This window comes from Trachemys scripta, chromosome 9 (assembly GCF_013100865.1).
Source record: "Trachemys scripta elegans isolate TJP31775 chromosome 9, CAS_Tse_1.0, whole genome shotgun sequence".
NCBI lineage: Eukaryota > Metazoa > Chordata > Testudines > Emydidae > Trachemys > Trachemys scripta.
In genome coordinates this window covers 38987733-39002485 of record NC_048306.1, presented here as the reverse complement: position 1 = coordinate 39002485, position 14753 = coordinate 38987733, and the positions used below count along the sequence as shown (strand labels likewise).

The 14753-nt window shown below is 47.0% G+C and overlaps 1 protein-coding gene and 1 long non-coding RNA gene across 4 annotated transcripts in view; one reads left to right on the top strand and one right to left on the bottom strand.

The window, feature by feature from the left end:
• Positions 1 to 8982, top strand: part of SLC25A53 (solute carrier family 25 member 53) — a 9804-nt gene extending 822 nt beyond the window's left edge. Inside the window, exons 1-2 of one of the 3 annotated variants that reach the window (XM_034782126.1) lie at positions 1859 to 2611; positions 7097 to 8982. In XM_034782126.1, coding sequence (XP_034638017.1) covers positions 7120 to 8031 — 912 coding nt within the window. In that variant the 5' untranslated portion in view covers positions 1859 to 2611; positions 7097 to 7119 and the 3' untranslated portion in view covers positions 8032 to 8982. Of the gene's footprint in view, positions 1 to 1858; positions 2612 to 3672; positions 5359 to 7096 lie in introns of those variants that run through there. The other 2 variants (XM_034782129.1, XM_034782127.1) reach the window with 2 other exon arrangements.
• Positions 8983 to 9368: 386 nt separating this feature from the next.
• LOC117883120 lies at positions 9369 to 14433 on the bottom strand. Its single transcript, XR_004647186.1, has 3 exons — positions 14218 to 14433; positions 9753 to 9977; positions 9369 to 9463 (listed from the first exon to the last, which is right to left on the bottom strand). It is a non-coding gene; the product is annotated as an uncharacterized LOC117883120 (long non-coding RNA).
• Between the last annotated feature and the right edge of the window lie 320 nt (positions 14434 to 14753).

Sequence of the window (14753 nt, the reverse complement as noted above, 5' to 3'; positions counted from 1 at the left end):
GCAAAAAGAAGAACAGGAGTACTTGTGGCACCTTAGAGACTAACAAATTTATTAGAGCATAAGCTTTCGTGGACTAGAGCCCACTTCTTCGGATGCATATAGAATGGAACATATATTGAGGAGATATATATATATATATACACACATACAGAGAGCATGAACAGGTGGGAGTTGTCTTACCAATTCTGAGAGGCCAATTAATTAAGAGAAAAAAAACTTTTGAAGTGATAAGTACCAAAGTTTTTTTTCTCTTAATTAATTGGCCTCTCAGAATTGGTAAGACAACTCCCACCTGTTTATGCTCTCTGTATGTGTGTGTATATATATCTCCTCAATATATGTTCCATTCTATATGCATCCCAAGAAGTGGGCTCTAGTCCACGAAAGCTTATGCTCTAATAAATTTGTTAGTCTCTAAGGTGCCACAAGTACTCCTGTTCTTCTTTTTGCATGATTCTTATAGTAAAATTAAATTCCTCTTCTCCCAATCCCTCTTACATTAGTTTGAGTGCAGTAGCGCTGCTCAATGCACAATGTGCTCTGAGCCTAAACTAAATCCCTTTTTCCTGCACTTCGTTCCTAATTGGCCCTGTAGTGGTCTGAGCCCCTAAAGGAATGTGAAAGGTGCATATTTCAAATTTAGCAGACAGTTCTCTAAGAGAACTACATGCCACGTGCATACGTGCTGTCGTTTACTGAACATCATCAGCCTTCCGTGTCTTTACCGTACAGTTCCTGGGAACATCTTGTGGCAGAATGATGCCTTTTGGAAGGTGATACTATACAGAAGGGGAGCCTATAGTATAAGCATGCAATGCCAGAAACTTGTAATTCTTCACTGCTTCTTACTTCCTATACCCAGGAGTAATGGCGCACTCGGCTGCAGTTAAGAGATTGTTATAATTAGGCACTGCTAAAGATGAACTGCACAACGAGTGAAAGGCACAGTCAACACAAAACACTCTGAAAACACACCTATTCTCGCAACCCTGTCTGAACCAGAATGTGACCTCACTAATGGCAGAACTCTTGTATCCCTGCTATTTGATTTTTTGCAGAATGAGGCAAACCTGAAGTTGTCTACACAAGAGCAATGTAATTTGCTCCTTGCTTTCTTCCTTTTTGGTAGGAGAGCAGATCTGTTTGAACACTAGCTGATTTTTCTGGACTCCAGTGTGATTTATTGAAATTCAACAGGATGATTTCAGCCTACAGCAAAGGAAAAATGTTGAGCAGGATCAATGAAAGCCTAACAGTTTTCACCTAGAACATGGAGCAAGTCAAACAAAGTAAATGAGACATGAGCTCATGCCAAGTTGTAATAAATGTGAAAGTTTGGCCTGCTGTAAAAGCTGCCTCTCAGAGGCGATCAGGCCTTACTGATGGAAGATTTTCCCTCCTTACTTTTGCACTCTACTCTTACATCAAGTTGCAGGTTTGTCATAAATTCTCCAGTGCCCAGCCTGTGGAGAAGGAGAAATATTTGAAGTGATTGGTTTGTGCTCCACCCTTTCTCACTGGCCCAGTATACCCCATAGTAAATCCCGCCTTTCATTTAAAAAAGTTTGCTGGTCTAGGTGCAGAGGGCTGGAGAAAGCACAATCCCATGTCTGATCACATGCAGAGAAATCCTGTTAACTGGATGTTCCTGGAAATTCCCCATTAGTGGGATGTCTGAGCCCTGACAAACTCGGAGACTTCAATCTAATTTATTAACATGATTCACAGTCGTTCTTTGCTCTCATTTGAGATCCAGGTTGCTTCCATTTCTTCTTGTCTGTCAGTATCTTGCTTCAATTGCTATAAATTAACATCAGAAATGAACCACGAAGCTGGTTCCTGCTAAAGCAATCAGAAATGCTGTCATTTAAAGCAAAATTATCCTGCATCTGTGCAGACACAAAAATAGTGACTTGTGAGAGTGATAAACCCCCATACCCAGAAAAAGCTTGGCCAGTAAAACCGTTTCAAGGGCTAGTTTTAAAGCTTTTTGTATTAGTGGCTGATTTTTGGATGGTCAGATCTCAGCAGTTAACGCTCCACAGAATTGACGAGTTGCAACCACTCTTTCCAGACAGTCTTCCCTTTGTTGAGTATGTGCTTTGTTGGAAAGGGGGGGCTCACAAACTCTAACACAGCCTACAGTTGACACAAGAAGAGTGTAGTGCTGAATCCCTGCAACCCTGAGAGTGCATTACAATCAAGGTAATATAATGGTTTCCATGCTGCTCCCCGACCCCACCCCTGAGCAGCCTTTGGCCATCTGTGCTCCAGTATGCTTACCTCACTGAGATCGTGCGGCTATTCTTGCTGATGCCTCAGTCCCTAAAGCACCCCAGTCGATGAACTGTAATATGCCTGTCCCTGGCTAATGCTGATGATACGTTCCTGAGTAGCAGTGAGAGCAACCAATGAGATTATGGCAGGGCGGTGTCTCTGTGTGGAAAAAGGATGTGGTAACCTAGCCCTCTATTTCTCAGGGGCTGCAAACGACATAAGGTAAAATAAAGCTCATTCACCATCTGCAAAGGAGAATGAATTGAGAGCAAGCCAGGAGGGAGAGAGAGTGTGTGTGTGTGGAAAGCAGGAACAGCTGGAGGATAAACACAAGGTAAAATATTGGTACAGTATTTCTAAAAGGGGGTTTCTGCCTTATCTCTTTGGCTTAGTGATGTACTCCTCCCCCCCCCCCCTTTTAATTGCTTAAAGAACTGAAGTCCCCTCTGACCCTTTTAAACAAACCTCCTAGGGATGATCTTAAGTGAACCTCATTAGTCCTTGATTTTTGATCGGCGCATTCTTCTCTGAGCAATTTAGTGCATAAAATTATAAGGGTGTTTTTATGCTTTCCTGCCCCCAAATCAAGCCTTTTGCAGAGCAGTCTGACTAGAATACTGTCAAGGCTGCTTCCCCACTCTGAACTTTAGGGTATAAATGTGGGGGCCTGCATGAAAACTTCTAAGCTTAACTACCAGCTTAGATCTGGTCCACTGCCACCACTCCCAATATGCTAATTCCCTTCCCTGGGTAGCCTTGAGAGACTCTTCACCAATTCCCTGGTGAATACAGATCCAAACCCCTTGGATCTTAAAACAAGGAGAAATTAATCATCCCCCCTCCTTCCTTTCTCCCACCAACTCCTGGTGGATCAAGATCCAACCCCCTTGGATCTAAAAACAAGAAAAATTAATCAAGTTCTTAAAAAGAAGGCTTTTAATTAAAGAAAAAGGTAAAAATCATCTCTGTAAAATCAGCATGGAAAATAACTTTACAGGATAATCAAACTTAAAGAACCCAGAGGACCCCCCTCTAGCCTGAGGTTCAAAGTTACAGCAAACAGAGGTAAACACCCTAGTAAAAGGTACATTTACAAGTTGAGAAAACAAAGATAAAACTAACATGCCTTGCCTGGCTGTTTACAAATTTGAAATATGAGAGACTTGTTCAGAAAGATTGGGAGAGCGTGGATTGATGTCTGGTCCTTCTCAGTCCCAAGAGCAAACAACCACCAAAACAAAGAGCACAAACAAACGCCTTCCTGCACCCCCTCCCCAAGATTTGAAAGTATCTTGTCCCCTTATTGGTCCTTTGGGTCAGGTGTCAGCCAGGTTACCTGAGCTTCTTACCCCTTTACAGGTAAAAGGATTTTGGAGTCTCTGGCCAGGAGGGATTTTATAGTATTGTACACAGGAGGGCTGTTACATCCTTCCCTTTATAGTTATGACAAATACCCAATCTGAAATTCCTGGAGAAAAGGAATGCAGAGCCCCTCCCGCACCTTTGATGACATTTGCTTCATGTGAATATATATATATATATATCACCAATGTAGATTAACTTTCTTATCCAGGCACTTCAAAAAGTGGCATCAGACTGTAAGGGATCACCAAGATTGCTGGATCTGACTTCCCTTTCTCTTCCCCCCACTTCTCCCCACACTGGTTCTGTGATTAGGGTGACCAGATGTCCCAATTTTATAGGGATAGGCCCAATTTTGGGGGCTTTTTCTTATATAGGTACCTATTACCCCCGATCCCCCTCCAGATTTTTTACACTTGCTATCTGGTCACCCTATTCTATGACCCTCTGAAAAGGCTGAGGTTAGGATGGCATTGTGTGGGGTCCATATTCATTGAGTCTGGATCAAATTTATAAATGAAGTTTGGTTCTCTCTCCCCCTCCCCCTGCCCCCCATCTGGCAGTCCAACCAACTCAGTCTGGGATCTGAGTCAACTTACTACCCCAGTCACAAAATCTACTTGCTCTTTGCATCATCACAGGTGATAAGACTGCAGCCTCAGCTGATATTATTTGGGGCAGTGTCAACACACATTTTTATTCACTATTTGTTTATGATACAGCCTGTAATGTGCTAATATTTTCTAGACCCTGAAGAAGGGACTATCTCTGGCCTAAGGAACTCATGGTCTAAAAACAGAGACCAACTGAGGATGGAGAACAAAAAGAGGGACTTCATATACAGGTTACCAAGATTCCCCATATGCTGCATGGCAGAAGTGGGATTTTGAAGAGGGACTTTGATGTGGACAGGGTATGGGCCTTATGGACAGGAAGTTTGGTTGCCCCATGCCTAGGTACCCTTGAGGGAGAAGGCCCAGACTCTCAAAGGGATGTGGGAGCCTAAAGAAGCAGAAAGGCTAGAATACCCACTAAAATTCCTAGAGGAAAGAAAGTAAGAGCCGCTCCCCAGCCTACGATGACATTGGCTTCATGTGCAAGAAGCTGACAAACAGATGAGCAAGGCGCGGGGGCAACATGAAGCCTGACATGGTCATATAAGTAGGGGGGAGCAGACTTGTACAAGCTGGAGGAGCTGACAAGAAGTTTAACTTTGATGCAGTAGCAGATGGGGGAGAGGGGAGGGGTGTCCAGTGAAGGGATTTTTGTTTTGTTTTGTTTTGTTTTTTGAGAGAGAGGAGTTCAGCTGCATTTTGTATGAACTGAAGGGGAGGCGCATGTCTGTGTGTAAAAGTAATATGGTAGGTGAGACAGATGCTGAGGAGGAGAAAGCATCAGGATTTGGATCTGACCAAGATGTGTAGGGAAATGGAGGAGGGTCCAGGCCCAGGGAGGATGGTGGCAGTGATATCAGTAACAGAGAGAGGCAGTGGAGATGGATTGAGAGGGAAGATCAGGAGTTTGGCTTTGGTTGTACTATGTTTCCATTCAGGAGATGGCTGAGATGCGGGCTGAGAAGTGAGAGCGGATGGGAAGAGAAACAGTCCCTGCCCTGAATGTACAATTGGAAGTGCACTCTCTGTGACAGCTGTGTGCTGCCATTGTCACCCCAGGATTCTTCCAAGTGCTCCCATCCTGCAAAGACTTCAACTGACTTTAGTGAGCCTGTTCGCATGTGTGTGAAGTTGTGCAGCTGTCTTTGCAGGAGCAGGGCCTAGGTGTGTCACTGTGGCATCTGAGTACCACCCGGGTCATGGCACAATTGGGTTCCCTAAGCAGGATGGGTGAATAATCCTGGGGAGGAGTGAAATGCATCTCCCCCTCCCCTTGCTGGAGAGCTTGCACTCAGCCTACTTCCTCCCTGGGGTGTGACCTCCATTGGCTGTAGCAGAGCTGCAGCAGCAAGGAGTTTGACCCATGGTGTTGAACTCGTATCTACATGTCATCTTAGATCTGAAATCTGTTGTGGCAGCTGCTGCATGATGTGATTTTTTTTTAAATGACTTTAAATAAAATCCCACTTTTTTCATATCATTATTTGTATCGCAGTAGCGCCTGGGACCAAAGGGCCTGACCCAGGACCCCATTGTGCTAGGTGCTGGACAAACAGACCAGTCCCTGTCCCAAAGAGCTTCCAATCCAAGTATAAGATGAGACATTGGGTGGAAACAGACAGGTGGGGAATACAAGGAAACAACAGGACAGCAGTGGGCAGTGTGGGGTAAAACCCCACTCCACTTACCATGCGAGAGGCAGCAATGCAGCATTGCCCCATGCTGAAGGGATGGGCTGGTGTTTGCCCTGCCCATGCCTGCGCCCTGCCGCTGGACTGCTCAGGAGGAGGTCGCCAAGTGCTGCTGTGAAAGAAGCCCTCCTACCCAGTGCCTGTTTCCCCCACCCTGCACCATGGAACTGCAGTGATTCTCCACAGCCACTCTGCCGGCTTTGACCATATGTTCCCCACAAACTAATGCACACTATCCTAAAGGCTGGGAATTATAGGCCTGATCCAAATCCTATTGAAGTCCAAGGAACAGTTCCCCCAGGCTTCAGTGGGCTTTGGATGAGGCCCTAGATGCCTGGGTTAGCTCCAGTGGGAAGGAATGTTTAGCTTCCATGGCACAGGGATTGTGCCCTGGGATGTGACTGTACAGTACCCAGCTCCATGGAGACCCAGACCTCTCGTTTCCTACACTGGCACAGACTTCAGCCAGACCCAGTGCTCTGTCAGGATAAACTGCCAGGCTCAGTCTCTCTGTTTTGATGGAGGTGATTCTAGGCAGCCACACGTAGTTGGTACAGGAGCAGTGGTAATCTGGGGTATAGACACTGCAAAAATCTTATCAAGCTACATAAGATACCAGATCTCCACAGAAAGGACCATTGGATTGATGTCTCTCTCTTGGGGATGATTGGCTCCAGCTGCTTATAGGGTTAGATGCTGATAACAAAGACACAAGGGAGAGCAACAAAAGGCACACGCTGGGACTTCAGGCTGCTGCCATGAGGCAGCTCTGCTGGAAAAACACATACAACAGTTTTGTCCCCAACATGGGGAAACAAGTATATAAGGAAACGTTAGGGCTCATCCCGTAGGAGAGGAGGGATAAAATGTGTCTCTCATGTTAGCAGAGAACTGGGGTAAGACAGGGTGGATGGTGTAGGAAAGACAGAAAATCAATCCTCCCACTGACCAAGGGACAGGGCAGTCAGAGTGTTCCAACATGGCCTGGGGTCAGTGTTTGAAGAGGGATAATTTCTTTTGAGTTAGTTCCAGGTAGGAACAAACTAGTCAGCCAGACGATAATACACCTTTCCAGCTGGTGAATGACTCCGACTCACTTGCCCCATAACCTTCTTACAAACTCTTATGGGTTTTTTTTCTACCCGATCCTAGTGACTAAAGGAGAAGGTCTCAGAATGGGGGACAAGGCCAGGATGCAGCACGGAGACCCTGAGGGGAGGGAGGAGGAAGAGAGAAGGTGGAGCTCCAGGAGTTACAATGTAGGGGCCGTCTCCAGCTTCCTCTCTACCCTTGTGACCTTCCCCATCTACAAGACCATCTTCCGCCAGCAGATCCATGCCTTTTCCATACAGAAGGCCATACAGCAACTGCGCCAGGAGGGCATGCGCCGCTTCTACCGGGGCCTCTTCCCACCACTCTTGTCCAAGACGCTCCAGGGAACCCTGTTGTTTGGCACCCATGACAGCTTGCTCCTTCTCCTCACCAGCAACCCTTCTGAGCCTTGCACGCTGGGGGAGCGGTGGACAGCAGGATTCCTGTCTGGCTTAGTGGAGGCTTTAGTCCTAAACCCCTTTGAGCGGGTCCAGAATGTCCTGCAAGATGGACGGAAAGATGCCAGGTTCCCAAACACCCGCAGCATCCTGCGGGAATTCAACTCATATGGTCTGAAGGAAAGGCTGGTTGTAGGCTACTATCGTGGCCTCAGCCCCGTCCTGCTGCGGAACAGCCTGGGCAGTGCACTGTACTTCTCTTTTAAGGATCCCCTCCGTGATGGCCTGGCCACGAGGGGCTTGCCTAGCTGGCTCCCTGCCCTGGTGTCTGGCAGTGTTAATGGGACGGTGACTTGCCTGGCATTGTACCCTCTGAGTGTCCTCATTGCCAACATGCAGTCACAGGTTGTGGGGAGGGATCTCCTCGGCCTCTGGCAGTCTGTGTGGTCTGTCTGGGAGTCGCACGGGAGGAAGCTGACTCTTCTCTATCGGGGCGGCTCCCTCCTTGTCCTCAGGTCCTGCCTGACATGGGGTCTCACCACTGCCATCCATGACTTCCTGAAAGAGAACACAGGGCAGAAGTCCCTGGTGGAATAAGGGGAGAGGCCAGAGAACCATTGGCCCTGACATTTCTAGTGTCATGTCTCAGAGCCCTGAGGACTTCGAATGGGATTTCGCTTGTTTACAAAGAGGCCCTGAAGCTCATAGTCAATAAAACTTTAACACACAAGCTAAACCTCCAACCTACAGGTCAAAGGTCATTCTCTGAGGCCATACTTTCAAGATCAAGGAGCAACTTTGGGGAGGTGGGAAGGGGACTTACCAATCAGAAAGTTGCTTGGTTGTTGTTTTTTTAAACAGCCTTTTAATAAGCTGGAGTTTCGTGTTCTGTGGCAACCTGGAGTGAGCCAAACCCTGCCTGCAAAAGGCTGATCTGATCCTATGTTTGTGGTGGTGCCTGTTCTCTCCTAGTCTAAGCACAGGATGGAGAATCAGGTGAGCAGGGTTCTGTTCCGAGCTGTGCCACTGTAACCTCGTAAAAACATCTAATATCTTGTGCCTCATCTTTAAAAATGGGGATCATAGTATTTTCCTGTTTAAAGTGCTTTGAGAGCATGGGTCGAAAGTGCTACAGAATTGCAGTGTGTTCACATATTATTGCAAACCATAGATGAAACATGCACTGTCCCTCCTATAAGAGAATTTCCCTCTACTACTGCACGTTCATGATTCCTTAAGCACTGAACTGAGCTAAACCCTAGAGCCAAATTCTGTTCTTGCATTTGCGCTTCTGCCACTGGTTAGTTCAACGCTGAGGATATGGAGAACAGGGGAAAGTGGGCTGAGGTGGTGAAACTAGCCATGCAGTTTAGGTTTGGCTATTCATAAAAGGAAGAAGCTGGTGGAGCTGCTAGAAGGCAGGCTCCTTCAACTGGATTGACCTGAAGCATAAAGCAGAAAATTGGGACTCTCCGGCTAATCTCTCTGGAAGTGGCAACTTCTAGACTCCTGCGTGAATTCCTGGCTCCATTGTAGTCAATGAGATTATGAGAATTTGGGGGGCAGGATTTCAGGCCATGTGTGTTTTAATTCTCAGTTCATGTAATTACAGAGAAGGTTGGGGTGAAGGTTATGGTCACAGCAGGGTTCTGCAAGCTTTCATGATCCTCCAAACATCCTTCCAGAGTTCAAAGCTGGGCTTGGCACAGAACCGTTCCTGTTGTATGTGGAGGGTGATCTGCCTCTGCTAACTGCCAATGCATGCCCATGGTGATGTTAGATCTGTCACAGCCTTTGCTAGTACTGCTCAGACAACATTGATGACTCTCTTGCTGAGTGGGTGGGGTGGGCCTGTAGCAGTTCCACTCCTTCCTCTCTGAGAGATTCCAGGTGGGTGTCACTGAGTCATTTCTCTGCCTCTCTGAGACTTCTTACATGCCAGCATCTATCCTGTTCAACTGGTGGGCATGTTGGCTGAGAGATGGCATGAGGCTGTGCCCTGATGCAGCACTGGAATGTGGAGATGACCCTGCAGGAGGGCAGAAGATGTGATAGATGATGCATGAGAACTTGTTCTGCTCAGAGATGAAATTCAATGTCAAATAAATTAATTTTTTTTTTGTTAGCCTGATTAAATCCAAGACCCTTTAGACCAGATTCAGCTCAGATGTAAGCAGCTGCAACTCCAATGAGTTGTCATTGGCAAATTTATCTAATTGGCCTATCATCATGATTTTTGTTCTTCTGAAGAAAGCAGTGTGGCCCAGATCCTCAAAGGTGTTTAAGCACCTAATTCCCAGTGAGATGTAGGCACCTACCTACATCTGCACCAGAGTCTCAGGTATTGGTGAGATACTTTTACTTAGCAATTACATCAACAATCTGATGATGAGACATGATTCAGTATCTGACTCAGGCTGTAACCTCTGTCCATCTCTCTCTCTCTCTATCCAATTTCCTGTTAGATTCCTGCGTAGTCCACAAGATGACACTGTGCCCCAGTCCTTATGCTTCATGGGGTTAGTGGATGTTTCACTCTTCACCTGAAATGACATAACACTGCTTCTGTATTATGGTTCTTCTAAACAAGACTTCTAACAAAATTCCTGCTGCCCTCCTTTCTGGAGCATTCTGGGTTATTGCAGGAGGAGCCCTCACAAGTGACTCAACAAACTGACTTTGGCAGAGGGACACCAAACAAAGAGCAGTGTTGTGACTCTTGTCTCCAGACAAGTGCTAGTACCCCACAGCGGACTACTGATTTATAGCTATGGTTGCCTATTGTTTGGGACTGGAGGGTTTATAATCTAATGAACTAGTGAGTTTAGGCCTGCAGCCAACACTTTGTGGCTGGATCTGATCCCTGTGCTATATTTATGTGGCCTGCTTGGCATACTCAGGTTGTGGAGATTCTAAGGGTTCATTGCAAAATTAAAGTAAGTAAAGTAGCTGCCTGAGTCTGAAGACAGCCTAAAACAATGCCACAGAGGGATGCACCTCTCTGCCCCCTCTCCTCATTGAGGCATCAGCTCTCTAACCTGATGTCACCACTTCAGCATCAACCATAACTTTCCATTGCTGGTTGTTTTAGGGGATGGCATGGAAGAAGGGGTGAGAGTGGCAACTTCTGCAAAGAATGGAATGCAGAGGGATGAACAGACAGGAGAGGGAAAGGGGAAGAGAAACAAAGGGCAGAAGTAATGGTGGCTTACCAGCGCACAGAATCTCTCACTAAGTAATATTGAATGTAGCAAGGAACTGGATAAACAATATTGAACAGATTAATGACTACATACAGGCCAGATCCTCCTCTTGATCTCTTTGCAAATCTCCTTGTGACATCAGCGGACAAGCCCCTGTAGATTGAGGGCAATATGATGTCCTGAATTTATACCTTGGCCCCATTCAAATGTGGAATCCAGAGTTCACTTCCATATGAATTTGACAAGCTGCCTTGCATGCTTTCCCCTAATGGTCCTTCTTATGTGGCCCATGTGCTCAGAACGATATGTGGTAGCTCTCTTTTCACAGAGTTTTGTTATACTGTCTACCTGAAAATCTTGCACCCTTCTGTCTCTTCAGCTTAAGCCAGAGAGTTGCAATCAGCCCTCTCTATTTACCTGCTCTTTCAGAGGGAGTTTTTCTTTTTAGGACCAAATCGATCCCAGAAAAGCAGTGGCAGTAACACTCCTGTAAAATCAAATCTATCCACAGCCAGGCAGGAGGATGAAGCATCTGTCACAACACCCGATACACTCCCACTGATGCACAAATCTGGTACTAGTTTTGCACATAGCTCTTTTTTCCCAAACAGCCTCCTTTTAAATTGGGAACGTGCCAGGAAAGAAACCTAGGTAACAGCAGAGTCTCCGAGAAGCATCAGGTGCTGGTGTCACTCACTGCCCAGCTTCTCTCCTCTACCATTTCTTTGTAATAGCATAATAAAATGCTGGGAGGGATTTCTTTTTGATGTCAGTTGGGGAAGTGGCTTTTTGATGCTTCCAGATCAAGATTTAATGGGTTGCAGAATAAAGACACGAGCTATTCCATTAGAAGAATACTGACATTTTTAAAGGGCCTTCCCTCCCTAAGGATCCCAATGTGGTTTACAAACTGCATGCAGCACTACTTAAATGCAGCCCCTTCTGGGGTGGAGCATGCCAGTCAGCATACCACATACGATACAGCAGCTGGGAGGAGGGAAATTTTGGTCCAGGGCCCCTGCTCTTTAGTGCCAATCCACAGCAGACTCTCTCTGTTCTTAAAATCTCATCCTGAAGATCCCCATCAGGTAAAGAGCATGGAATTTAATTTACCTTGGAAGAATGAAGGTCTGAGTTAAGCACACAAGAACTTCAGTGGTCTGATTTGTGGGAGATGTTACGCAACCACAGCGCCTGGTGATTTCAGTGAGTTCTGAGTGTTCACAATTGAAAATCAGACCATAGATGCTTAAAAACTGATGCTTAGACTACTGAGATATCCCCAAGACCTATTCACCAATGAACACCAGTGTTGGAAGCGGAAGATGGCGATTTACCCTGAACATCCCAGTGGCAAGATGCGGGGCAATTGTCTGCCATTGTTAGACACACTATTTAAAGCAGGGGTGGGCAAACTTTTTGGCCCGAGGGCCACACTGGGGAATAGAAATTGTATGGTGGGCCCTGAATGCTCACAAAATTGGGGTTGGCGTGTGGGAGGGGGTGAGGGCTCTGGTGGGGGGGTGGGCTCTGGGGTGGGGCTGTGGATGAGAGGTTTGGGGCGTAGGAGGGTGCTCTGGGCTGGGATTGAGAGGTTTGGAGAGTGGGAGGGGGATCAGGGCTGGGGCAGGGGTTGGGGCTTGTGGGGGGGCTCAGGGGTGCAGGCTCCAAGCAGTGCTTACCTCAAGCGGCTCCCGGAAACAGTGGCATGTACCTTCTCTGGCTCTTATGTGGAGGCGTGGCCAGGTGGCTCTGCACACTGCCCCATCCGCAGGCACCCCCCTGCAACTCCCATTGGAGCGCCGGAGGGGGCCATTGCAGCATGTAAGAGCCAGAGTGGGGCCATGGAGCGGCTCCCACCCCTGCTCCCCGGCCAGAGCGCCAGAGCAGGGCTGAGCCGCATGGTGCGGCCCCCAACCCAGCGCCCTGGCTGGAGCGGAGCCGAGACGCATGGTGTGGCGCCTCACCCAGCGCCCCGGCTGGAGCACCAGAGTCAGGCCAAGCCATGTGGTGCGGCCCTGGACCCCGCTCCCCAGCAGGAGCTTGCAGGCCAGCTTAAAACAGCTCGCAGGCCGGATCTGGCCTGCGGACCATAGTTTGCCCACTCCTGATTTAAAAGGTCTTTAGGTCAGTGTATGAAAATTATAGTTGTATGTCTAAGAAGGTTTGAAGCTTCCACGCAAAATGGTTTCTTGATTATTCAGATCTTGTCCCAGAATTCAGAAGAGTGTGCGTAAGGGACTTGGTTGACTCCCCAGGCCACATCTCCAGCCCAAAAGGCTAACCTTCCAACTAATGCTGCTAAGCAGCATCTCAGAAGAGACAATGCAATGTTCAAGCTGCCCATGGTGGACAGCGTTAGGGAGGTAGTGGTCCCATCCTCAATTGCCTGTGAATTTATAGCATGCAAATGTGGACCCCACAGTTTACACAGTACATATCAAAATATAAAAGGAAGGACAATAATTACAGTACACGTATTGAAGGCTGAGAGAAGAGGAACATTTATAGAGTCTAGAAAAGGGAATTCTCAGGAGAGCTATGAGCACAGTCTATAAATATCTTCTCTGTAACTATACACAATAGGAGTGGATCATTCACGTTCTCAGAAGACAGTTGGATGAGGAATAAGAGCCTGAAGCTAAGGAAGGAAATGGCTCGTTCTGGCTATAGGAATAAGAAGGCAGTGGGACAGACACCCACAAAGGAAGTGATTCATATCCACTCAGCGCGTTATATTATAGGCACCTCAGAACTATAGAGTGGTGAAAAAGCAGCGGGATCTACTTCTAGATCAGACACAGCCTCTGAAATATATCAGCCATCCTCTTTTACACCAAAAACAAATGACAGAGATGAAATCAGGCTTAGACAGACATTCTCTGCAAACAGCCTTCAGGGATAATCGTTTTTGATAGTCCCTTAAAAAACATCTTTTCATATGCTGTTATATACTGCTTACTGTATTTTTCACTCCATGCATCTGATGAAGTGGGTTTTAGCCCACAAAAGCTTATGCCCAAATAAATGTCTTAGTCTCTAAGGTGCCACAAGGACTCCTCCTTGATTTTAAAAAACAGAGCTGTCTTTTCCAAGCATGGACCAAATTCCTCCCTGGTGCAATTCAACTGATTTCATTTGGGTTACCCTAGGGATGAATTTAGCCCCATTTCTTTGTGTCATTTCACTTGAGCTTCAGTCACTAGATGGTGCTGTTGGGAAGTGAATAAGAACAGTCTTTGTCATCTTGCTGCGAGGCACGCCCCTTTCTTGGCCCTCCTCAGAGGGGTTCTTGCTCCCATGCTCAAAACTGCCTCTGTCTGGTAAAAACCCACTTGTTACCCCACACTCCAGCATAATGAATGACTGAATCCTAAAATAACACAGAGCTCTTTTCCTCCCAAATTGGGCACGTTTCACCAGAGAAGCCCAGCTCTCCTGCCTGCTTATCTAACACCCTTGCTGCAGGGCCGAGCTTCCAAGGTTTACTGGTGGGGAGATGGAGATGGTGTAATTTAGCTCGGATTAGAGAGCTTCATTCATGGCATTGCAAAAGGCCATGAGCTCATCCTACACTTACCTGTGGCCTAGCGTCCTCAGATCCGAGGGCTTCAAATCCAGGCCACAAACAGGCTGGTGCAGAGTCTAAAGTGGACCACGTCTGAGCTAAGATAGGTATATTTGTTCTGCTGGAGATGGCGGCGCTGCAGGGTTCCTACAGCCAATTCCATTCAAGAGCCCTAGCCTCAGTCTCTTCCATGCATTATCTTTAGGGCTAGATTTTCTCATGCTTTGTCTCCGGAGTCCGGCTGAGAAAGGACTTGCTTTTCGGAGGGTTGGGAAAGAGGCCCTATATAAGGAAGTGCTGCTTTGTGTGTGTCTGTGTAAGTACATAGGACCATCTGTCTGTCCATGTGCCTTGTCTGTGCTTGCCTGTCTGCATGCCTTTGAGCATCTGGGTGCCTGTCTGCATGGAGATATGGCCCCACCAGCATATTTTCGCTACTGTTTCTCCCTATTTCAGCTCTGCCGATGGGAGCAAAAATATCCTAGGGAGCTGCAGTCTGTTTGCCTGGATCTGTCTCTCTGGGGGAATGTGTATCTGCGTGCTTCCGT